Raw genomic sequence first — 27633 nt, 5'->3', positions numbered from 1 at the left:
GTGTGTCCCCATATCCCTCACCCATCCCCACTATGTGCGTCCCCATATCCCTCACCCATCCCCACTATGTGCGTCCCCATATCCCTCACCTGCCCCCAATGTGTGTGTCCCCATATCCTTTACCCACCCCCCAGAATGTGTGTCCCCATATCCCTCACCCATCCCCACTATGTGCGCTCCCGTATCCCTCACCCATCCCCACTATGTGCGTCCCCGTATCCCTCACCCATCCTCACTATGTGCGTCCTCATATCCCTCACCCATCCCCACTATGTGCGTCCCCATATCCCTCACCTGGCCCCACTGTGTGTTTACCCCCATGTCCCTCACCCGACCCCCCAGAATGTGTGTCCCCGTATCCCTCACCCATCCCCACTATGTGTGTCCCCGTATCCCTCACCCATCCCCACTATGTGTGTCCCCGTATCCCTCACCCATCCCCACTATGTGTGTCCCCGTATCCCTCACCCATCCCCACTATGTGTGTCCCCGTATCCCTCACCCATCCCCACTATGTGCGTCCCCATATCCCTCACCTGGCCCCAATGTGTGTGTCCCCATATCCTTCACCCACCCCCCAGTATGTGTGTCCCCATATCCCTCACCCATCCCCACTATGTGCGTCCCCATATCCCTCACCCATCCCCACTATGTGCGTCCCCATATCCGTCACCTGGCCCCACTATGTGCGTCCCCATATATCCCTCACCCATACCCACTATGTGCGTCCCCATATCCCTCACCTGGCCCCAATGTGTGTGTCCCCATATCCTTCACCCACCCCCCAGTATGTGTGTCCCCATATCCCTCACCCATCCCCACTATGTGCGTCCCCATATCCCTCACCTGGCCCCACTGTGTGTTTACCCCCATGTCCCTCACCCGACCCCCCAGAATGTGTGTCCCGGTATCCCTCACCCATCCCCACTATGTGTGTCCCCGTATCCCTCACCCATCCCCACTATGTGTGTCCCCGTATCCCTCACCCATCCCCACTGTGTGTGTCCCCGTATCCCTCACCCATCCCCACTATGTGTGTCCCCGTATCCCTCACCCATCCCCACTATGTGCGTCCTCATATCCCTCACCCATCCCCACTATGTGCGTCCCCGTATCCCTCACCCATCCCCACTATGTGCGTCCCCGTATCCCTCACCCATCCCCACTATGTGCGTCCCCATATCTCTCACCTGGCCCCAATGTGTGTGTCCCCATATCCTTCACCCACCCCCCAGTATGTGTGTCCCCATATCCCTCACCCATCCCCACTATGTGCGTCCCCATATCCCTCACCCATCCCCATTATGTGCGTCCCCATATCCGTCACCTGGCCCCACTATGTGCGTCCCCATATATCCCTCACCCATCCCCACTATGTGCGTCCCCATATCCCTCACCTGGCCCCAATGTGTGTGTCCCCATATCCTTCACCCACCCCCCCAGTATGTGTGTCCCCATATCCCTCACCCATCCCCACTATGTGCGTCCCCATATCCCTCACCTGGCCCCACTGTGTGTTTACCCCCATGTCCCTCACCCGACCCCCCAGAATGTGTGTCCCCGTATCCCTCACCCATCCCCACTATGTGCGTCCCCATATCCCTCACCTGGCCCTAATGTGTGTGTCCCCATATCCTTCACCCACCACCCAGTATGTGTGTCCCCATATCCCTCACCCATCCCCACTATGTGCGTCCCCATATCCCTCACCCATCCCCACTATGTGCGTCCCCATATCCCTCACCTGCCCCCAATGTGTGTGTCCCCATATCCTTTACCCACCCCCCAGAATGTGTGTCCCCATATCCCTCACCCATCCCCACTATGTGCGCCCCCGTATCCCTCACCCATCCCCACTATGTGCGTCCCCGTATCCCTCACCCATCCCCACTATGTGCGTCCTCATATCCCTCACCCATCCCCACTATGTGCGTCCCCATATCCCTCACCTGGCCCCACTGTGTGTTTACCCCCATGTCCCTCACCCGACCCCCCAGAATGTGTGTCCCCGTATCCCTCACCCATCCCCACTATGTGTGTCCCCGTATCCCTCAAACATCCCCACTATGTGTGTCCCCGTATCCCTCACCCATCCCCACTATGTGTGTCCCCGTATCCCTCACCCATCCCCACTATGTGCGTCCTCATATCCCTCACCCATCCCCACTATGTGCGTCCCCGTATCCCTCACCCATCCCCACTATGTGCGTCCCCGTATCCCTCACCCATCCCCACTATGTGCGTCCTCATATCCCTCACCCATCCCCACTATGTGCGTCCCCATATTCCCCACCTGGCCCCACTGTGTGTTTACCCCCATGTCCCTCACCCGACCCCCCAAAATGTGTGTCTCCGTATCCCTCACCCATCCCCACTATGTGTGTCCCCGTATCCCTCACCCATCCCCACTATGTGTGTCCCCGTATCCCTCACCCATCCCCACTATGTGTGTCCCCGTATCCCTCACCCATCTCCACTATGTGTGTCCCCGTATCCCTCACCCATCCCCACTTTGTGCGTCCTCATATCCCTCACCCATCCCCACTATGTGCGTCCCCATATCCGTCACCTGGCCCCACTATGTGCGTCCCCATATATCCCTCACCCATCCCCACTATGTGCGTCCCCATATCCCTCACCTGGCCCCAATGTGTGTGTCCCCATATCCTTCACCCACCCCCCCAGTATGTGTGTCCCCAGATCCCTCACCCATCCCCACTATGTGCGTCCCCATATCCCTCACCTGGCCCCACTGTGTGTTTACCCCCATGTCCCTCACCCGACCCCCCAGAATGTGCGCCCCCGTATCCCTCACCCATCCCCACTATGTGCGTCCCCGTATCCCTCACCCATCCCCACTATGTGCGTCCTCATATCCCTCACCCATCCCCACTATGTGCGTCCCCATATCCCTCACCTGGCCCCACTGTGTGTTTACCCCCATGTCCCTCACCCGACCCCCCAGAATGTGTGTCCCCGTATCCCTCACCCATCCCCACTATGTGTGTCCCCGTATCCCTCACCCATCCCCACTATGTGTGTCCCCGTATCCCTCACCCATCCCCACTATGTGTGTCCCCGTATCCCTCACCCATCCCCACTATGTGCGTCCTCATATCCCTCACCCATCCCCACTATGTGCGTCCCCGTATCCCTCACCCATCCCCACTATGTGCGTCCCCGTATCCCTCACCCATCCCCACTATGTGCGTCCCCATATCCCTCACCTGGCCCCAATGTGTGTGTCCCCATATCCTTCACCCACCCCCCAGTATGTGTGTCCCCATATCCCTCACCCATCCCCACTATGTGCGTCCCCATATCCCTCACCCATCCCCACTATGTGCGTCCCCATATCCGTCACCTGGCCCCACTATGTGCGTCCCCATATATCCCTCACCCATACCCACTATGTGCGTCCCCATATCCCTCACCTGGCCCCAATGTGTGTGTCCCCATATCCTTCACCCACCCCCCAGTATGTGTGTCCCCATATCCCTCACCCATCCCCACTATGTGCATCCCCATATCCCTCACCTGGCCCCACTGTGTGTTTACCCCCATGTCCCTCACCCGACCCCCCAGAATGTGTGTCCCGGTATCCCTCACCCATCCCCACTATGTGTGTCCCCGTATCCCTCACCCATCCCCACTATGTGTGTCCCCGTATCCCTCACCCATCCCCACTGTGTGTGTCCCCGTATCCCTCACCCATCCCCACTATGTGTGTCCCCGTATCCCTCACCCATCCCCACTATGTGCGTCCTCATATCCCTCACCCATCCCCACTATGTGCGTCCCCGTATCCCTCACCCATCCCCACTATGTGCGTCCCCGTATCCCTCACCCATCCCCACTATGTGCGTCCCCATATCCCTCACCTGGCCCCAATGTGTGTGTCCCCATATCCTTCACCCACCCCCCAGTATGTGTGTCCCCATATCCCTCACCCATCCCCACTATGTGCGTCCCCATATCCCTCACCCATCCCCACTATGTGCGTCCCCATATCCGTCACCTGGCCCCACTATGTGCGTCCCCATATATCCCTCACCCATCCCCACTATGTGCGTCCCCATATCCCTCACCTGGCCCCAATGTGTGTGTCCCCATATCCTTCACCCACCCCCCCAGTATGTGTGTCCCCATATCCCTCACCCATCCCCACTATGTGCGTCCCCATATCCCTCACCTGGCCCCACTGTGTGTTTACCCCCATGTCCCTCACCCGACCCCCCAGAATGTGTGTCCCCGTATCCCTCACCCATCCCCACTATGTGCGTCCCCATATCCCTCACCTGGCCCCAATGTGTGTGTCCCCATATCCTTCACCCACCACCCAGTATGTGTGTCCCCATATCCCTCACCCATCCCCACTATGTGCGTCCCCATATCCCTCACCCATCCCCACTATGTGCGTCCCCATATCCCTCACCTGCCCCCAATGTGTGTGTCCCCATATCCTTTACCCACCCCCCAGAATGTGTGTCCCCATATCCCTCACCCATCCCCACTATGTGCGCCCCCGTATCCCTCACCCATCCCCACTATGTGCGTCCCCGTATCCCTCACCCATCCCCACTATGTGCATCCTCATATCCCTCACCCATCCCCACTATGTGCGTCCCCATATCCCTCACCTGGCCCCACTGTGTGTTTACCCCCATGTCCCTCACCCGACCCCCCAGAAAGTGTGTCCCCGTATCCCTCACCCATCCCCACTATGTGTGTCCCCGTATCCCTCACCCATCCCCACTATGTGTGTCCCCGTATCCCTCACCCATCCCCACTATGTGTGTCCCCGTATCCCTCACCCATCCCCACTATGTGTGTCCCCGTATCCCTCACCCATCCCCACTATGTGCGTCCTCATATCCCTCACCCATCCCCACTATGTGCGTCCCCGTATCCCTCACCCATCCCCACTATGTGCGTCCCCGTATCCCTCACCCAACCCCACTATGTGCGTCCTCATATCCCTCACCCATCCCCACATCCCTCACCTGGCCCCACTGTGTGTTTACCCCCATGTCCCTCACCCGACCCCCCAGAATGTGTGTCCCCGTATCCCTCACCCATCCCCACTATGTGTGTCCCCGTATCCCTCACCCATCCCCACTATGTGTGTCCCCGTATCCCTCACCCATCCCCACTATGTGTGTCCCCGTATCCCTCACCCATCCCCACTATGTGCGTCCTCATATCCCTCACCCATCCCCACTATGTGCGTCCTCATATCCCTCACCTGGCCCCAATGTGTGTGTCCCCATATCCTTCACCCACCCCCCAGTATGTGTGTCCCCATATCCCTCACCCATCCCCACTATGTGCGTCCCCATATCCCTCACCCATCCCCACTATGTGCGTCCCCATATCCGTCACCTGGCCCCACTATGTGCGTCCCCATATATCCCTCACCCATACCCACTATGAGCGTCCCCATATCCCTCACCTGGCCCCAATGTGTGTCCCCCCATATCCTTCACCCACCCCCCAGTATGTGTGTCCCCATATCCCTCACCCATCCCCACTATGTGCGTCCCCATATCCCTCACCTGGCCCCACTGTGTGTTTACCCCCATGTCCCTCACCCGACCCCCCAGAATGTGTGTCCCCGTATCCCTCACCCATCCCCACTATGTGCGTCCCCATATAACCTCACCTGGCCCCTATGTGTGTGTCCCCATATCCTTCACCCACCCCCCAGTATGTGTGTCCCCATATCCCTCACTCATCCCCACTATGTGCGTCCCCATATCCCTCACCCATCCCCACTATGTGCGTCCCCGTATCCCTCACCCATCCCCACATATGTGCGTCCCCGTATCCCTCACCCATCCCCACTATGTGCGTCCCCATATATACCTCACCCATCACCACTATGTGCGTCCCCATATCCCTCACCTGGCCCCACTGTGTGTTTACCCCCATGTCCCTCACCCGACCCCCCAGAATGTGTGTCCCCGTATCCCTCACCCATCCCCACTATGTGTGTCCCCGTATCCCTCACCCATCCCCACTATGTGCGTCCCCATATCCCTCACCTGGCCCCAATGTGTGTGTCCCCATATCCTTCACCCACCCCCCAGTATGTGTGTCCCCGTATCCCTCACCCATCCCCACTATGTGCGTCCCCATATCCCTCACCCGGCCCCACTGTGTATGTCCCCATATCCTTCACCCACCCCCCAGAATGTGTGTCCCCGTTTCCCTCACCCATCCCCACTATGTGCATCCCCATATCCCTCACCCATCCCCACTATGTGCGTCCCCGTATCCCTCACCCATCCCCACATATGTGCGTCCCCGTATCCCTCACCCATCCCCACATATGTGCGTCCCCGTATCCCTCACCCATCCCCACTATGTGCGTCCCCATATATCCCTCACCCATCCCCACTATGTGCGTCCCCATATCCCTCACTCGGCCCCACAGTGTCCCCCCCCATATCCTTCACCCACCCCCCAGTATGTGTCCCCCCATATCCCTCACCCATCCCCACTATGTGCGTCACCGTATCCCTCACCCATCCCCACTATGTGCGTCCTTATATCCCTCACCCATCCCCACTATGTGCGTCCTCATATTCCTCACCCATCCCCACTATGTGTGTCCCCGTATCCCTCACCCATCCCCACTATGTGCGTCCTCATATCCCTCACCCATCCCCACTATGTGCGTCCTCATATCCCTCACCCATCCCCACTATGTGCGTCCCATATCCCTCACCCATCCACACTATGTGCGTCCCCGTATCCCTCACCCATCCCCACTATGTGCGTCCCCATATCAATCACCTGGCCCCAATGTGTGTGTCCCCATATCCTTCAACCACCCCCCACTATGTGCGTCCCATATCCCTCACCCATCCACACTATGTGTGTCCCCGTATCCCTCACCCATCCCCACTATGTGCGTCCTCATATCCCTCACCCATCCCCACTATGTGCGTCCTCATATCCCTCACCCATCCCCACTATGTGCGTCCCATATCCCTCACCCATCCCCACATATGTGCGTCCCCGTATCCCTCACCCATCCCCACTATGTGCGTCCCCATATATCCCTCACCCATCCCCACTATGTGCGTCCCCATATCCCTCACTCGGCCCCACAGTGTCCCCCCCCATATCCTTCACCCACCCCCCAGTATGTGTCCCCCCATATCCCTCACCCATCCCCACTATGTGCGTCACCGTATCCCTCACCCATCCCCACTATGTGCGTCCTTATATCCCTCACCCATCCCCACTATGTGCGTCCTCATATTCCTCACCCATCCCCACTATGTGTGTCCCCGTATCCCTCACCCATCCCCACTATGTGCGTCCTCATATCCCTCACCCATCCCCACTATGTGCGTCCTCATATCCCTCACCCATCCCCACTATGTGCGTCCCATATCCCTCACCCATCCACACTATGTGCGTCCCCGTATCCCTCACCCATCCCCACTATGTGCGTCCCCATATCAATCACCTGGCCCCAATGTGTGTGTCCCCATATCCTTCAACCACCCCCCAGTATGTGTGTCCCCATATCCCTCACCCATCCCCACTATGTGCGTCCCCATATCCCTCACCTGGCCCCACTGTGTGTGTACCCATATCCTTCACCCACCCCAAAGAATGTGTGTCCCCATATCCCTCACCCATCCACACATATGTGCGTCCCCGTATCCCTCACCCATCCCCACATATGTGCGTCCCCGTATCCCTCACCCATCCCCACTATGTGCGTCCTCATATCCCTCACCCATCCCCACTATGTGCGTCCCCGTATCCCTCACCCATCCCCACTATGTGCGTCCCCGTATCCCTCACCCATCCCCACTATGTGCGTCCCCATATCCCTCACCTGGCCCCAATGTGTGTGTCCCCATATCCTTCACCCACCCCCCAGTATGTGTGTCCCCATATCCCTCACCCATCCCCACTATGTGCGTCCCCATATCCCTCACCCATCCCCACTATGTGCGTCCCCATATCCGTCACCTGGCCCCACTATGTGCGTCCCCATATATCCCTCACCCATCCCCACTATGTGCGTCCCCATATCCCTCACCTGGCCCCAATGTGTGTGTCCCCATATCCTTCACCCACCCCCCCAGTATGTGTGTCCCCATATCCCTCACCCATCCCCACTATGTGCGTCCCCATATCCCTCACCTGGCCCCACTGTGTGTTTATCCCCATGTCCCTCACCCGACCCCCCAGAATGTGTGTCCCCGTATCCCTCACCCATCCCCACTATGTGCGTCCCCATATCCCTCACCTGGCCCCAATGTGTGTGTCCCCATATCCTTCACCCACCACCCAGTATGTGTGTCCCCATATCCCTCACCCATCCCCACTATGTGCGTCCCCATATCCCTCACCCATCCCCACTATGTGCGTCCCCATATCCCTCACCTGCCCCCAATGTGTGTGTCCCCATATCCTTTACCCACCCCCCAGAATGTGTGTCCCCATATCCCTCACCCATCCCCACTATGTGCGCCCCCGTATCCCTCACCCATCCCCACTATGTGCGTCCCCGTATCCCTCACCCATCCCCACTATGTGCGTCCTCATATCCCTCACCCATCCCCACTATGTGCGTCCCCATATCCCTCACCTGGCCCCACTGTGTGTTTACCCCCATGTCCCTCACCCGACCCCCCAGAATGTGTGTCCCCGTATCCCTCACCCATCCCCACTATGTGTGTCCCCGTATCCCTCACCCATCCCCACTATGTGTGTCCCCGTATCCCTCACCCATCCCCACTATGTGTGTCCCCGTATCCCTCACCCATCCCCACTATGTGTGTCCCCGTATCCCTCACCCATCCCCACTATGTGCGTCCTCATATCCCTCACCCATCCCCACTATGTGCGTCCCCGTATCCCTCACCCATCCCCACTATGTGCGTCCCCGTATCCCTCACCCATCCCCACTATGTGCGTCCCCATAACCCTCACCTGGCCCCAATGTGTGTGTCCCCATATCCTTCACCCACCCCCCAGTATGTGTGTCCCCATATCCCTCACCCATCCCCACTATGTGCGTCCCCATATCCCTCACCCATCCCCACTATGTGCGTCCCCATATCCGTCACCTGGCCCCACTATGTGCGTCCCCATATATCCCTCACCCATCCCCACTATGTGCGTCCCCATATCCCTCACCTGGCCCCAATGTGTGTGTCCCCATATCCTTCACCCACCCCCCAGTATGTGTGTCCCCATATCCCTCACCCATCCCCACTATGTGCGTCCCCATATCCCTCACCTGGCCCCACTGTGTGTTTACCCCCATGTCCCTCACCCGACCCCCCAGAATGTGTGTCCCCGTATCCCTCACCCATCCCCACTATGTGCGTCCCCATATCCCTCATCTGGCCCCAATGTGTGTGTCCCCATATCCTTCACCCACCACCCAGTATGTGTGTCACCATATCCCTCACCCATCCCCACTATGTGCGTCCCCATATCCCTCACCCATCCCCACTATGTGCGTCCCCATATCCCTCACCTGCCCCCAATGTTTGTGTCCCCATATCCTTTACCCACCCCCCAGAATGTGTGTCCCCATATCCCTCACCCATCCCCACTATGTGCGCCCCCGTATCCCTCACCCATCCCCACTATGTGCGTCCCCGTATCCCTCACCCATCCCCACTATGTGCGTCCTCATATCCCTCACCCATCCCCACTATGTGCGTCCCCATATCCCTCACCTGGCCCCACTGTGTGTTTACCCCCATGTCCCTCACCCGACCCCCCAGAATGTGTGTCCCCGTATCCCTCACCCATCCCCACTATGTGTGTCCCCGTATCCCTCACCCATCCCCAACCCATCCCCACTATGTGTGTCCCCGTATCCCTCACCCATCCCCACTATGTGCGTCATCATATCCCTCACCCATCCCCACTATGTGCGTCCCCGTATCCCTCACCCATCCCCACTATGTGCGTCCCCGTATCCCTCACCCATCCCCACTATGTGCGTCCCCATATCCCTCACCTGGCCCCAATGTGTGTGTCCCCATATCCTTCACCCACCGCCCAGTATGTGTGTCCCCATATCCCTCACCCATCCCCACTATGTGCGTCCCCATATCCCTCACCTGGCCCCACTGTGTGTTTACCCCCATGTCCCTCACCCGACCCCCCAGAATGTGTGTCCCCGTATCCCTCACCCATCCCCACTATGTGCGTCCCCATATCCCTCACCTGGCCCCAATGTGTGTGTTCCCATATCCTTCACCCACCCCCCAGTATGTGTGTCCCCATATCCCTCACCCATCCCCACTATGTGCGTCCCCATATCCCTCACCCATCCCCACTATGTGCGTCCCCGTATCCCTCACCCATCCCCACATATGTGCGTCCCCGTATCCCTCACCCATCCCCACTATGTGCGTCCCCATATATACCTCACCCATCACCACTATGTGCGTCCCCATATCCCTCACCTGGCCCCACTGTGTGTTTACCCCCCATGTCCCTCACCCGACCCCCCAGAATGTGTGTCCCCGTATCCCTCACCCATCCCCACTATGTGTGTCCCCGTATCCCTCACCCATCCCCACTATGTGCGTCCCCATATCCCTCACCTGGCCCCAATGTGTGTGTCCCCATATCCTTCACCCACCCCCCAGTATGTGTGTCCCCGTATCCCTCACCCATCCCCACTATGTGCGTCCCCATATCCCTCACCCGGCCCCACTGTGTATGTCCCCATATCCTTCACCCACCCCCCAGAATGTGTGTCCCCGTTTCCCTCACCCATCCCCACTATGTGCATCCCCGTATCCCTCACCCATCCCCACTATGTGCGTCCCCGTATCCCTCACCCATCCCCACATATGTGCGTCCCCGTATCCCTCACCCATCCCCACATATGTGCGTCCCCGTATCCCTCACCCATCCCCACTATGTGCGTCCCCATATATCCCTCACCCATCCCCACTATGTGCGTCCCCATATCCCTCACTCGGCCCCACAGTGTCCCCCCCCATATCCTTCACCCACCCCCCAGTATGTGTCCCCCCATATCCCTCACCCATCCCCACTATGTGCGTCCCCGTATCCCTCACCCATCCCCACTATGTGCGTCCTTATATCCCTCACCCATCCCCACTATGTGCGTCCTCATATTCCTCACCCATCCCCACTATGTGTGTCCCCGTATCCCTCACCCATCTCCACTATGTGCGTCCTCATATCCCTCACCCATCCCCACTATGTGCGTCCTCATATCCCTCACCCATCCCAACTATGTGCGTCCCGTATCCCTCACCCATCCACACTATGTGCGTCCCCGTCCCCCTCACCCATCCCCACTATGTGCGTCCCCATATCAATCACCTGGCCCCAATGTGTGTGTCCCCATATCCTTCAACCACCCCCCAGTATGTGTGTCCCCATATCCCTCACCCATCCCCACTATGTGCGTCCCCATATCCCTCACCTGGCCCCACTGTGTGTGTACCCATATCCTTCACCCACCCCAAAGAATGTGTGTCCCCATATCCCTCACCCATCCACACATATGTGCGTCCCCCGTATCCCTCACCCATCCCCACATATGTGCGTCCCCGTATCCCTCACCCATCCCCACTATGTGTGTCCCGGTATCCCTCACCCATCCCCACTATGTGCGTCCTCATATCCCTCATCCATCCCCACTATGTGCGTCCCCGTATCCCTCACCCATCCCCATTATGTGCGTCCCCGTATCCTTCACCCATCCCCACTATGTGCGTCCCCATATCCCTCACCTGGCCCCAATGTGTGTGTCCCCATATCCTTCACCCACCCCCCAGTATGTGTGTTCCCGTATCCCTCACCCATCCCCGTATCCCTCACCCATCCCCGCTATGTGCATCCCCATATCCCTCACCTGGCCCCATTGTGTGTCCCCCCATATCCCTCACCCGTCCCCCAGTATGTGTGTCCCCATATCCCTCACCCATCCCCACTATGTGCGTCCCCATATCCCTCACCTGGCCCCACTGTGTGTTTACCCCCATGTCCCTCACCCGACCCCCCAGAATGTGTGTTCCCGTATCCCTCACCCATCCCCACTATGTGTGTCCCCGTATCCCTCACCCATCCCCACTATGTGTGTCCCCGTATCCCTCACCCATCCCCACTATGTGCGTCCTCATATCCCTCACCCATCCCCACTATGTGCGTCCCCGTATCCCTCACCCATCCCCACTATGTGCGTCCCCGTATCCCTCACCCATCCCCACCATGTGCGTCCCCATATCCGTCACCTGGCCCCAATGTGTGTGTCCCCATATCCTTCACCCACCCCCCAGTATGTGTGTCCCCATATCCCTCACCCATCCCCACTATGTGCGTCCCCATATCCCTCACCTGGCCCCACTGTGTGTTTACCCCCATGTCCCTCACCCGACCCCCCAGAATGTGTGTCCCCGTATCCCTCACCCATCCCCACTATGTGCGTCCTCATATCCCTCACCCATCCCCACTATGTGCGTCCCCGCATCCCTCACCCATCCCCACTATGTGCGTCCCCGTATCCCTCACCCATCCCCACTATGTGCGTCCCCATATCCCTCACCTGGCCCCAATGTGTGTGTCCCCATATCCTTCACCCACCCCCCAGTATGTGTGTCCCCATATCCCTCACCCATCCCCACTATGTGCGTCCCCATATTCCTCACCCATCCCCACTATGTGCGTCCCCGTATCCCTCACCCATCCCCACATATGTGCGTCCCCGTATCCCTCACCCATCCCCACTATGTGCGTCCCCATATATCCCTCACCCATCCCCACTATGTGCGTCCCCATATCCCTCACCTGGCCCCACTGTGTGTTTACCCCCATGTCCCTCACCCGACCCCCCAGAATGTGTGTCCCCGTATCCCTCACCCATCCCCACTATGTGTGTCCCCGTATCCATCACTCATCCCCACTATGTGTGTCCCCGTATCCCTCACCCATACCCACTATGTGCGTCCTCATATCCCTCACCCATCCCCACTATGTGCGTCCCCGTATCCCTCACCCATTCCCACTATGTGCGTCCCCATATCCCTCACCTGGCCCCAATGTGTGTGTCCCCATATCCTTCACCCACCCCCCAGTATGTGTGTCCCCGTATCCCACACCCATCCCCACTATGTGCGTCCCCATATCCCTCACTCGGCCCCACTGTGTATGTCCCCATATCCTTCACCCACCCCCCAGAATGTGTGTCCCCATATCCCTCACCCATCCCCACTATGTGCGTCCCCGTATCCCTCACCCATCCCCACTATGTGCGTCCCCGTATCCCTCACCCATCCCCACATATGTGCGTCCCCGTATCACTCACCCATCCCCACATATGTGCGTCCACGTATCCCTCACCCATCCCCACTATGTGCGTCCCCGTATCCCTCACCCATCCCCACTATGTGCGTCCCCGTATCCCTCACCCATCCCCACCATGTGCGTCCCCATATCCGTCACCTGGCCCCAATGTGTGTGTCCCCATATCCTTCACCCACCCCCCAGTATGTGTGTCCCCATATCCCTCACCCATCCCCACTATGTGCGTCCCCATATCCCTCACCTGGCCCCACTGTGTGTTTACCCCCATGTCCCTCACCCGACCCCCCAGAATGTGTGTCCCCGTATCCCTCACCCATCCCCACTATGTGCGTCCCCGTATCCCTCACCCATCCCCACTATGTGCGTCCCCGTATCCCTCACCCATCCCCACTATGTGCGTCCCCATATCCCTCACCTGGCCCCAATGTGTGTGTCCCCATATCCTTCACCCACCCCCCAGTATGTGTGTCCCCATATCCCTCACCCATCCCCACTATGTGCGTCCCCATATTCCTCACCCATCCCCACTATGTGCGTCCCCGTATCCCTCACCCATCCCCACATATGTGCGTCCCCGTATCCCTCACCCATCCCCACTATGTGCGTCCCCATATATCCCTCACCCATCCCCACTATGTGCGTCCCCATATATCCCTCACCCATCCCCACTATGTGCGTCCCCATATATCCCTCACCCATCCCCACTATGTGCGTCCCCATATCCCTCACCTGGCTCCACTGTGTGTTTACCCCCATGTCCCTCACCCGACCCCCCAGAATGTGTGTCCCCGTATCCCTCACCCATCCCCACTATGTGTGTCCCCGTATCCCTCACCCATCCCCACTATGTGTGTCCCCGTATCCCTCACCCATACCCACTATGTGCGTCCTCATATCCCTCACCCATCCCCACTATGTGCGTCCCCGTATCCCTCACCCATTCCCACTATGTGCGTCCCCATATCCCTCACCTGGCCCCAATGTGTGTGTCCCCATATCCTTCACCCACCCCCCAGTATGTGTGTCCCCGTATCCCTCACCCATCCCCACTATGTGCGTCCCCATATCCCTCACTCGGCCCCACTGTGTATGTCCCCATATCCTTCACCCACCCCCCAGAATGTGTGTCCCCATATCCCTCACCCATCCCCACTATGTGCGTCCCCGTATCCCTCACCCATCCCTACATATGTGCGTCCCCGTATCACTCACCCATCCCCACATATGTTCGTCCACGTATCCCTCACCCATCCCCACTATGTGCGTCCCCATATATCCCTCACCCATCCCCACTATGTGCGTCCCCATATCCCTCACCCGGCCCCACAGTGTGTGTCCCCATATCCTTTACCCACCCCCCAGAATGTGTGTCCCCATATCCCTCACCCATCCCCACTATGTGCGCCCCCGTATCCCTCACCCATCCCCACTATGTGCGTCCCCGTATCCCTCACCCATCCCCACTATGTGCGTCCTCATATCCCTCACCCATCCCCACTATGTGCGTCCCCATATCCCTCACCTGGCCCCACTGTGTGTTTACCCCCATGTCCCTCACCCGACCCCCCAGAATGTGTGTCCCCGTATCCCTCACCCATCCCCACTATGTGTGTCCCCGTATCCCTCACCCATCCCCACTATGTGTGTCCCCGTATCCCTCACCCATCCCCACTATGTGTGTCCCCGTATCCCTCACCCATCCCCACTATGTGCGTCCTCATATCCCTCACCCATCCCCACTATGTGCGTCCCCGTATCCCTCACCCATCCCCACTATGTGCGTCCCCGTATCCCTCACCCATCCCCACTATGTGCGTCCCCATATCCCTCACCTGGCCCCAATGTGTGTGTCCCCATATCCTTCACCCACCCCCCAGTATGTGTGTCCCCATATCCCTCACCCATCCCCACTATGTGCGTCCCCATATCCCTCACCCATCCCCACTATGTGCGTCCCCATATCCGTCACCTGGCCCCACTATGTGCGTCCCCATATATCCCTCACCCATCCCCACTATGTGCGTCCCCATATCCCTCACCTGGCCCCACTGTGTGTTTACCCCCATGTCCCTCACCCGACCCCCCAGAATGTGTGTCCCCGTATCCCTCACCCATCCCCACTATGTGCGTCCCCATATCCCTCACCTGGCCCCAATGTGTGTGTCCCCATATCCTTCACCCACCCCCCAGTATGTGTGTCCCCATATCCCTCACCCATCCCCACTATGTGCGTCCCCATATCCCTCACCCATCCCCACTATGTGCGTCCCCATATCCGTCACCTGGCCCCACTATGTGCGTCCCCATATATCCCTCACCCATCCCCACTATGTGCGTCCCCATATCCCTCACCTGGCCCCACTGTGTGTTTACCCCCATGTCCCTCACCCGACACCCCAGAATGTGTGTCCCCGTATCCCTCACCCATCCCCACTATGTGTGTCCCCGTATCCCTCACCCATCCCCACTATGTGCGTCCCCATATCCCTCACCTGGTCCCAATGTGTGTGTCCCCATATCCTTCACCCACCCCCCAGTATGTGTGTCCCCGTATCCCTCACCCATCCCCACTATGTGCGTCCCCATATCCCTCACCCGGCCCCACTGTGTATGTCCCCATATCCTTCACCCACCCCCCAGAATGTGTGTCCCCATATCCCTCACCCATCCCCACTATGTGCGTCCCCGTATCCCTCACCCATCCCCACTATGTGCGTCCCCGTATCCCTCACCCATCCCCACATATGTGCGTCCCCGTATCCCTCACCCATCCACACATATGTGCGTCCCCGTATCTCTCACCCATCCCCACTATGTGCGTCCCCATATATCCCTCACCCATCCCCACATATCCCTCACCCATCCCCACTATGTGCGTCCCCATATCCCTCACTCGGCCCCACAGTGTCCCCCCCCATATCCTTCACCCACCCCCCCGTATGTGTCCCCCCATATCCCTCACCCATCCCCACTATGTGCGTCCCCGTATCCCTAACCCATGCCCATTATGTGCGTCCTTATATCCCTCACCCATCCCCACTATGTGCGTCCTCATATTCCTCACCCATCCCCACTATGTGTGTCCCCGTATCCCTCACCCATCCCCACTATGTGCGTCCTCATATCCCTCACCCATCCCCACTATGTGCGTCCCCGTATCCCTCACCCATCCCCACTATGTGCGTCCCCGTATCCCTCACCCATCCTCACTATGTGCGTCCCCATATCCCTCACCTGGCCCCAATGTGTGTGTCCCCATATCCTTCACCCACCCCCCAGTATGTGTGTCCCCATATCCCTCACCCATCCCCACTATGTGCGTCCCCATATCCCTCACCTGGCCCCACTGTGTGTTTACCCCCATGTCCCTCACCTGACCCCCCAGAATGTGTGTCCCCGTATCCCTCACCCATCCCCACTATGTGCTTCCCCATATCCCTCACCTGGCCCCAATGTGTGTGTCCCCATATCCTTCACCCACCCCCCAGAATGTGTGTCCCCATATCCCTCACCCATCCCCACTATGTGCGCCCCCGTATCCCTCACCCATCCCCACTATGTGCGTCCCCGTATCCCTCATCCATCCCCACTATGTGCGTCCTCATATCCCTCACCCATCCCCACTATGTGCGTCCCCATATCCCTCACCTGGCCCCACTGTGTGTTTACCCCCATGTCCCTCACCCGACCCCCCAGAATGTGTGTCCCCGTATCCCTCACCCATCCCCACTATGTGTGTCCCCGTATCCCTCACCCATCCCCACTATGTGTGTCCCCGTATCCCTCACCCATCCCCACTATGTGTGTCCCCGTATCCCTCACCCATCCCCACTATGTGCGTCCTCATATCCCTCACCCATCCCCACTATGTGGGTCCCCGTATCCCTCACCCATCCCCACTATGTGCGTCCCCGTATCCCTCACCCATCCCCCCTATGTGCGTCCCCATATCCCTCACCTGGCCCCAATGTGTGTGTCCCCATATCCTTCACCCACCCCCCAGTATGTGTGTCCCCATATCCCTCATCCATCCCCACTATGTGCGTCCCCATATCCCTCACCCATCCCCACTATGTGCGTCCCAATATACGTCAACTGGCCCCACTATGTGCGTCCCAATATATCCCTCACCCATCCCCACTATGTGCGTCCCCATATCCCTCACCTGGCCCCAATGTGTGTCCCCCCATATCCTTCACCCACCCCCCAGTATGTGTGTCCCCATATCCCTCACCCATCCCCACTATGTGCGTCCCCATATCCCTCACCTGGCCCCACTGTGTGTTTACCCCCATGTCCCTCACCCGACCCCCCAGAATGTGTGTCCCCGTATCCCTCACCCATCCCCACTATGTGCGTCCCCATATCCCTCACCTGGCCCCAATGTGTGTGTCCCCATATCCTTCACCCACCCCCCAGTATGTGTGTCCCCATATCCCTCACCCATCCCCACTATGTGCGTCCCCATATCCCTCACCCATCCCCACTATGTGCGTCCCCGTATCCCTCACCCATCCCCACATATGTGCGTCCCCGTATCCCTCACCCATCCCCACTATGTGCGTCCCCATATATCCCTCACCCATCCCCACTATGTGCGTCCCCATATCCCTCACCTGGCCCCACTGTGTGTTTACCCCCATGTCCCTCACCCGACCCCCCAGAATGTGTGTCCCCGTATCCCTCACCCATCCCCACTATGTGTGTCCCCGTATCCCTCACCCATCCCCACTATGTGCGTCCCCATATCCCTCACCTGGTCCCAATGTGTGTGTCCCCATATCCTTCACCCACCCCCCAGTATGTATGTCCCCGTATCCCTCACCCATCCCCACTATGTGCGTCCCCATATCCCTCACCCATCCCCACTATGTGCGTCCCCATATCCGTCACCTGGCCCCACTATGTGCGTCCCCATATATCCCTCACCCATCCCCACTATGTGCGTCCCCATATCCCTCACCTGGCCCCAATGTGTGTGTCCCCATATCCTTCACCCACCCCCCAGTATGTGTGTCCCCATATCCCTCACCCATCCCCACTATGTGCGTCCCCATATCCCTCACCTGGCCCCACTGTGTGTTTACCCCCATGTCCCTCACCCGACCCCCCAGAATGTGTGTCCCCGTATCCCTCACCCATCCCCACTATGTGCGTCCCCATATCCCTCGCCTGGCCCCAATGTGTGTGTCCCCATATCCTACACCCACCCCCCCAGTATGTGTGTCCCCATATCCCTCACCCATCCCCACTATGTGCGTCCCCATATCCCTCACCCATCCCCACTATGTGCGTCCCCGTATCCCTCACCCATCCCCACATATGTGCGTCCCCGTATCCCTCACCCATCCCCACTATGTGCGTCCCCATATATCCCTCACCCATCCCCACTATGTGCGTCCCCATATCCCTCACCTGGCCCCACTGTGTGTTTACCCCCATGTCCCTCACCCGACCCCCCAGAATGTGTGTCCCCGTATCCCTCAGCCATCCCCACTATGTGTGTCCCCGTATCCTTCACCCATCCCCACTATGTGCGTCCCCATATCCCTCACCTGGTCCCAATGTGTGTGTCCCCATATCCTTCACCCACCCCCCAGTATGTATGTCCCCGTATCCCTCACCCATCCCCACTATGTGCGTCCCCATATCCCTCACCCGGCCCCACTATGTATGTCCCCATATCCTTCACCCACCCCCCAGAATGTGTGTCCCTATATCCCTCACCCATCCCCACTATGTGTGTCCCCGTATCCCTCACCCATCCCCACTATGTGCGTCCCCGTATCCCTCACCCATCCCCACATATGTGCGTCCCCGTATCCCTCACCCATCCCCACATATGTGCGTCCCCGTATCCCTCACCCATCCCCACTATGTGCGTCCCCATATATCCCTCACCCATCCCCACTATGTGCGTCCCCATATCCCTCACTCGGCCCCACAGTGTGTCCCCCCATATCCTTCACCCACCCCCCAGTATGTGTCCCCCCCATATCCCTCACCCATCCCCACTATGTGCGTCCCCGTATCCCTCACCCATCCCCACTATGTGCGTCCTTATATCCCTCACCCATCCCCACTATGTGCGTCCTCATATTCCTCACCCATCCCCACTATGTGTGTCCCCGTATCCCTCACCCATCTCCACTATGTGCGTCCTCATATTCCTCACCCATCCCCACTATGTGCGTCCTCATATCCCTCACCCATCCCCACTATGTGCGTCCCCGTATCCCTCACCCATCCCCACTATGTGCGTCCCCGTATCCCTCACCCATCTCCACTATGTGCGTCCCCATATCCCTCACCTGGCCCCAATGTGTGTGTACCCATATCCTTCACCCACCCCCCAGAATGTGTGTCCCCATATCCCTCACCCATCCCCACTATGTGCGTCCCCATATCCCTCACCTGGCCCCACTGTGTGAGTACCCATATCCTTCACCCACCCCCCAGAATGTGTGTCCCCATATCCCTCACCCATCCCCACTATGTGCGTCCCTGTATCCCTCACCCATCCCCACTATGTGCGTCCCCATATCCCTCACCTGGCCCCACTGTGTGTGTACCCAAATCCTTCACCCACCCCCCAGAATGTGTGTCCCCATATCCCTCACCCATCCCCACTATGTGCGTCCCCGTATCCCTCACCCATCCCCACTATGTGCGTCCCCGTATCCCTCACCCATCCCCACATATGTGCGTCCCCGTATCCCTCACCCATCCCCACATATGTGCGTCCCCGTATCCCTCACCCATCCCCACATATGTGCGTCCCCGTATCCCTCACCCATCCCCACATATGTGCGTCCCCGTATCCCTCACCCATCCCCACTATGTGTGTCCCCGTATCCCTCACCCATCCCCACAATGTGCGTCCTCATATCCCTCATCCATCCCCACTATGTGCGTCCCCGTATCCCTCACTCATCCCCACTATGTGCGTCCCCGTATCCCTCACCCATCCCCACTATGTGCGTCCCCATATCCCTCACCTGGCCCCAATGTGTGTGTCCCCATATCCTTCACCCACCCCCCAGTATGTGTGTCCCCGTATCCCTCACCCATCCCCGTATCCCTCACCCATCCCCACTATGTGCATCCCCATATCCCTCACCTGGCCCCAATGTGTGTGTCCCCATATCCTTCACCCACCCCCCAGTATGTGTGTCCCCTTATCCCTCACCCATCCCCGTATCCCTCACCCATCCCCGCTATGTGCATCCCCATATCCCTCACCTGGCCCCATTGTTTGTCCCCCCATATCCCTCACCCGTCCCCCAGTATGTGTCTTCCCATATCCCTCACCGGGGCCCCAGTATGTGTGTCCCCATATCCCTCACCCATCCCCACTATGTGCTTCCCCATATCCCTTACCCATCCCCACTATGTGCGTCCCCATATCCCTCACCCATCCCCACTATGTGTGTCCCCATATCCCTCACCCACACCCCAGTATGTGTGTTCCCATATCCCTCACCTGGCCCCACTATGTGTGTCCCCGTACCCCTCACCCACCCCCCTGTATGTGTACCCCCATGTCCCTTACCGGGCCCCCAGTATGTGTGTCCCTATATCCCTCACCCGGCTGCAGGTGACAGTGACAGAGGGGCATGTGACAGTTAGGGAGGGGCAGGTAGCAGACTCGCGCATCCCGCTGTTAGTAAACATGACACTTGGCTTTTGAACCTGTTTATTGTGTATTTGCTTAGTGCCAGAGAACACAAAGAGTAGCTGCACTTTATGGCTCCTTGCAGAACTGGCTTCAATGGCTGTAAATTCTCATTGTTTCTGAATGAGCCCTCACTCACTGAGCCTGCAGAGTTCTCATTCTGACTAGGGCCCAGATTTATCAAACCTTGGAGGGATAAATAGCATGGTGATAAAGTGCCAACCAACCAGCTCCTAACTGTCATCTTACAGGCTGTGTTTGAAAAATGACACGTGCTGATTGGTTGTTACGTTATCACGTGCCATTCATCACTATGGCTTGATAAATCTGGGCCTAAGTGGCTCTGCCAGGTAAAATGTGTGCAAATGTGTAATGAGCTCTACCTGGCGTAATGTATATAAGGGGCTTCCTGGTATAATGGACTCTACCTGGCGTAATGTGTATAAGGAGCTACCTTGTATAATGTGTATAAAGAGCTCTACCTGGCGTAGTGTGTATAAGCGGTTCTACCTGGTATAATGTGTATAATGGGCTCTACCTGGCGTAATGTGTATAAGGGGCTACCTGGTATAATAGGCTCTACCTGACATAATCTGTATAAGGGGTTACCTGACATACTGTGTATAATGAGCTCTACATGGCCTAATGTGTATAAGGGGTTACCTGGCATCGTGTATAATGGGCTTTAGCTGGAGTAATGTATATAAGTGGCTCTACCTGGCGTAATGTGTATAAGTGGCTCTATCTGGCATAATGTGTACAAGGGGACACTCACTCCCAGCTACTCCATAGAGTTCAGTACAGGTACAAGTGTCATGTCTAAGGTGGTCAGAAGTTAGGGCCGCCAAACTGAGATTTAATCTTGCCATCTTGTCCCCCCCCCAACCAAAAATGTTTTGACACCCCTGCCTGCACCCATCACTAGTTCCTTGTCAGCCTTAGAGCATACCCAGCACTGTTCTTATGTTATTACTAGTATATATATTATAGTCATCCCACCATGACATTTACTATATGCTGTTATTGCCCCATATATCAAACTGTACCCTCTCACTTCCTTCTCCATCCACACTCCCCCTTCCCTTATGTACCCCTCTTCTCCATGGCACACTGACTGGTCACACCCCTCCTGTTCTCATTTACCTGGATACACTCCACTCTTATCCCATCAGTGTAATGTAACCACATCCCCTATTCCATTCCACCGTATATACTATTCCCATATCCAGATCCTCACCTATGTAACCCCTTATTATCACCATTATTACCACCTTACTCCCACTTCTCCCTATTCTTATGTAAACGTTATCCTCTTGTATGTGAAGTGAGCATATTACATTCCATTTACTCCCTGACAGCGCTCAATACCTAAGCCTTCGTGAACTACATGTAACACGGAGAAATTTTCTGCAGCACATTCATCATCATCATCATCATCATCATTCCTGCTCCCACCCCATATGCGTACGGATGTGGCTCACCACCACAGACATCCGTCTACAGGATAAGACACCACATACAGCAGCGCACGACCTAGATCTTACTAGATGCGGACACTGCGCACACAATACAAAAGCAAAGTGCACTAGTACATCTGTAATCTACATTGTAATAATGTCTGATTTCATTCACTGAAAGTAATCAGAACAATTTCACTGTAAAAGACACACACAGCTGCTCTACAGATCATATAGCGATAAGTCCCTTTGGTATCCCATCTACCTGATCCTCCTGTGGGGTCCTGTGATTCTCCTCTGTACCGTCCTGGGAATAAGGAGGACGGGGACATCTCTCTGCGGTATCTCCGTTACTGGGTCCATCTGTAGGAGACACACAGAGACTGAGTACAGTGTGTATATGCGATTATCAGATGATGTGTGTACCCAGTGAGAGGCTGCTGTAGTGACAGAACAAGGAGAATATGTGACTATTCTCTGTAATAAGTGATTATGACTCACCTGTGCTGATATCTGTAGGGATTTCCTCCTCCTTACACTGCTGATCCTCCCTCACATACGCCTCTTCTTCTTCCTTCATATCTTCTACCTTAACATCAGCCAGGTCTTCACCCTAATAAATAACCCACAAATCAATAAAATAACACGTTAATAATGTCTGATAAATGGAACATTATCAGTGTATTTCATCCATACTCAGCTACTCTACAGATCATAGAGTGAAATAAAGAATGGTAGTTGTTAAAATCAATTTATTGGTCCATCACAGGTGCATGTAAGGGAGGGGTTAATCTAGACTAGAAAAACAAATTCCCACAGACACTGCAATGGAAAAGCAACGGAGACTTAAATCCTACATGATACAGGTTGAGTATCCCATATCCAAATATTCCGAAATACGGAATATTCCGAAATACGGACTTTTTTGACTGAGAGTGAGATAGTGAAACCTTTGTTTTTTGATGGCTCAATGTACACAAACTTTGTTTAAGACACAAAGTTATTAAAAATATTGTATTAAATGACCTTCAGGCTGTGTGTATAAGGTGTATATGAAACATAAATGAATTGTGTGAATGCAGACATACTTTGTTTAATGCACAAAGTTATAAAAAATATTGGCTAAAATTGCCTTCAGGCTGTGTGTATAAGGTGTATATGTTACATAAATACATGCTGTGCTTAGATTTAGGTCCCCTCACCATGATATCTCATTATGGTATGCAATTATTCCAAAATACGGAAAAATCCCATATCCAAAGTACCTCTGGTCCCAAGCATTTTGGATAAGGGATACTCAACCTGTACTAGTAATGCAAAGATCTTAGTTACATATACTTGCAAACATGGTAAGCCACCAGTATTACCATTATCATGTATGATGTATGTCTCTTTTGCTGGTCCAGTGCAGTGTGCTGGGGGGGGGGGGTTTTCTAGTCTAGATTAACCCGCCCTCCCCCCCCTTACATGCACCTATGATGGACCAATACATTGTACAAGCAACTTACATTCTGTGTATCACTATTCTGAGAAGCATCTATAGTATCAGTAGTTGGAAGATATGTTGATCCTTGTAGTGCCATACTGGAGGATCCTGTGGTGTTTCCTAGAGAGTTGGCCTTCAATATGAAATACCTAAATGTATGACCCAAAGTGGTGCTATTATCATGTTATGTAGGACAATGATAGCAGAGACACCTTGCCATGGCCGGTGGCTTACCATTATTTTGCAAATATATGTAACTGAGACCATATACAGAAGCCACTTTGGTATTCTGATACTTGGTAAGACGCTAAATCCCATTTACCGGATACTCCTGTGGCATCCTGTGATTCTCCTCTGTACAGTCTTGGAAATAAAGGGGACAGGAAGATCTCTCTGGGGTATCTCTGTTACAGGGTCCATCTGTAGGAAACACACAGTGACTGAGGGAAGAGGACATTGTTTTAGGCGCAAATGATGTGCATGTGTAGGCCTTCAAATCTCTTCTGTCCTTTACAATAAATGAAAGTCTCCTCTTACCCAGTGATGCGAGGGGCCAGTGATTCTCCATCATCACGTCCTTGTACAAAGCCCTGTGTTCCTCTACATACTCCAATTTCTCCACGCAGAGATAGACAGTGACATCCTCACACCTTACAGGAACCTGACACACACAATGACACAGTCATCACCCAGATAAATCCTCTGGTGTTATTGTATAATGTAACATTTAAAGTATACCAAATTTGAAACCTATCTTATGTGTTACCGCTTCCTGTATAGAGAAACATATACAGCATTCAACTCTCCTGAAGCCACCACGCTGTGCCCCTTGGACCTATTATCAGCAGATCACACAATGGATGTAATTGCGGTGGGGACTGGTCATAGACAATCTTATATTGGCCGGCCCATGGCAGAAGGTAGGAGATGTAAAAGCTATATACAATATACTGGTCATTGCATAAAGACCACAGCTACAAAGCTGCAAATCCCATATAGGACAGGTGCATCAGGGTGGGCGCCCTGTGTACCCTATGGACCTCGAAGAGAGAGAGTTAACAAAGGTAAGTCTACCATAACTCTCCTTTTCTTCTTCGGGTTCCATAGGGCTCCCCAGGGGAACATCGGGGATGTCCTAAAGCAGTACTTCAAGGGTGGGAATGCTCCTGAGTGGATAGTAGAATCCGGCATACAAATGAAGCATCCTGGGAGCAGAATGTATCAAAGGCATAGAACCTAAGAAAGGTGTGGATAGAAGACTACGTAGCCGCCTTGCACAATTGTTCAGCGGATGCCCCATGGTATGCCATCTATGATGGTCCCATGGGCCGAGTAGAATGAGCCGAGATTGAAGCTGGTACTGGAAGATCAGCTTGAGAATATGCTTGTGCAATAGTCATTCTAACCCATCTGGCCAGTGTCTGTTTATTAGCTGGCCAACCACGTTTTTGAAAACCATGGAGGATGAAGAGGGAAACCGATTTTCGAAGTGAACTTGTCTGATCGACATAGATATGGAGAGCACGAACCACATCCAGAGAACTTTCTCCTGCCAAAAAATCAATGGAGACGAAGGCCGGAACCACTATTTCCTCATTCAAGTGGAAATGGGAAACCATCCAGTAGTGGAGCCATCCTGCGTTGAAACCAAACTCACAAAGCAAAGTTATGTACTTTGAGAGAAGCCAGGTGAAGGCCGAGGCTCAATCCACTTGTAGGAACGCAAGTATTCTGGATATACTGAAGACAGTATGGTCATAGCGCTTGGAAGCGCACCACTGAAAGTAAGTAAGAAACACCCTATAGTATATACGGGCTGAGGCCGGCTTTCCCCGCAGCCTAACCCTAACCTCCTGCAATGCAGCATAAACCTAACCTCCCCCCACGGCTTTCCTCTCCAGCGCTGTTCGGCATCCCGGATGTCGGGCTTCCAGCACCAGGGTGGTGCACCCATTCTGGATTCCAGTGTTGGCATTCAGAATAGGGTCGCGATTCTGACTGCCGGGATCACAACAGATCCTGACTTCTTCCCTTAGAGAATTATGCATTAAAGTCTGTAAAGGTAAAAAAGGAGATTTATAGTAAGAACTTACCTTTGTTAAATCTCTTTCTGCGAGGTACACTGGATTCCACAGGGAATTACATTGGGGTGTAGAGTTGTATCTTGATCTGAGGCACCAACAAGCTAAAAGCTTTGACTGTTCCCAGGATGCATAGCGCCTCCTCCTCTATATCCCCGCCTCCAGGCACTGGAGCTCAGTTTTGTTAACCAGTTCAATGCAGTAGCAGGTAAGAGAGACGATAGTAGTTAGCCACAGAGAACCACATTCTCACGAGGAGAAGGTAACAGCGGCTAATGCCATGCAAACCCAAAGAAGCTAAGTGCGTCAGGGTGGGAGCCCTGTGCAATCCAGTGTACCTCGCAGAAAATAAGATTTTATACCTACCGGTAAATCTTTTTCTCCTAGTTCGTAGAGGATGCTGGGGACTCCGTAAGGACCATGAGGTATAGACGGGCTCCGCAGGAGACATGGGCACTATAAAGAACTTTAGAATGGGTGTGCACTGGCTCCTCCCTCTATGCCCCTCCTCCAGACCTCAGTTAGAGAACTGTGCCCAGAGGAGATGGACAATATGAGGAAAGGATTTTGTTAATCCAAGGGCAAGATTCATACCAGCCCACACCATCCACACCGTATAACATGGAATATACGCAACCAGTTAACAGTAGGTACAAAACAGTATCAGGCAAAGACTGATTTCAATTGTAACATAACCCTTATGTAAGCAATAACTATATACAAGCCTTGCAGAAAGTAGTCCGCACTGGGACGGGCGCCCAGCATCCTCTACGGACTAGGAAAAAAGATTTACTGGTAGGTTTAAAATCTTATTTTCTCTTACGTCCTAGAGGATGCTGGGGACTCTGTAAGGACCATGGGGTTTATACCAAAGCTTCAGACCGGGCGGGAGAGTGCGGATGACTCTGAAGCACCGATTGAGCAAACGCGAGGTCCTCATCAGCCAGGGTATCAAACTTATAGAACTTTGCAAAAGTGTTTGAACCCGACCAAGTAGCTGCTCGGCAAAGCTGTAAAGCCGAGATGCCTCGGGCAGCCGCCCAAGAAGAGCCCACCTTCCTAGTGGAATGGGCCTTTACCGAATTTGGTACCGGCAATCCAGCCATAGAATGAGCCTGCTGAACCGTGTTACAGATCCAGCGAGCAATAGTCTGCTTCGAAGCAAGAGCGCCAACTTTGTTGGCTGCATACAGGACAAACAGTGCCTCTGTTTTCCTAACCCGAGCCGTCCTGGCTACATAAATTTTTAAGGCCCTGACTACATCCAGGGACTTGGAGTACTCCAAGTCACCCGTAGCCACAGGCACCACAATAGGTTGGTTCAAATGAAATGAAGAAACCACTTAAGGCAAAAATTGAGGACGAGTCCTCAACTCTGCTCTATCCACATGGAAAATCAAATAGGGACTCTTGTGGACAAGGCCGCCAATTCTGACACCCGCCTTGCAGATGCCAAGGCCAACAACATGACCACCTTCCAAGTGAGAAATTTTAATTCAACCGTTTGAAGAGGTTCAAACCAGTGAGACTTCAGGAACCGTAACACCACGTTAAGGTCCCATGGTGCCACTGGGGATACAAAAGGAGGCTGGATGTGCA

At 55.4% G+C, this 27633-nt stretch overlaps 2 protein-coding genes across 4 annotated transcripts in view; one reads left to right on the top strand and one right to left on the bottom strand.

Moving 5' to 3' along the window:
* Positions 1 to 27633, top strand: part of LOC135057040 (oocyte zinc finger protein XlCOF6-like) — a 189144-nt gene that overhangs the window by 144877 nt on the left and 16634 nt on the right. The window lies entirely within an intron of this gene.
* Positions 1 to 27633, bottom strand: part of LOC135057054 (zinc finger protein OZF-like) — a 70207-nt gene that overhangs the window by 36808 nt on the left and 5766 nt on the right. The window contains exons 2-5 of one of the 3 annotated variants that reach the window (XM_063962937.1): positions 24491 to 24614; positions 24276 to 24393; positions 22969 to 23080; positions 22733 to 22830 (exon numbers count right to left, since the gene is read on the bottom strand). In XM_063962937.1, coding sequence (XP_063819007.1) covers positions 22733 to 22830; positions 22969 to 23080; positions 24276 to 24293 — 228 coding nt within the window. In that variant the 5' untranslated portion in view covers positions 24294 to 24393; positions 24491 to 24614. Of the gene's footprint in view, positions 1 to 22732; positions 22831 to 22968; positions 23081 to 24275; positions 24394 to 24490; positions 24615 to 27633 lie in introns of those variants that run through there. The other 2 variants (XM_063962935.1, XM_063962938.1) reach the window with 2 other exon arrangements.

Source organism: Pseudophryne corroboree, chromosome 3, assembly GCF_028390025.1.
Source record: "Pseudophryne corroboree isolate aPseCor3 chromosome 3, aPseCor3.hap2, whole genome shotgun sequence".
NCBI classification, from domain to species: Eukaryota; Metazoa; Chordata; class Amphibia; order Anura; family Myobatrachidae; genus Pseudophryne; species Pseudophryne corroboree.
The sequence above is the reverse complement of the archived record's forward strand: the minus strand, read 5'-3'. Positions and strand labels throughout refer to the sequence as shown.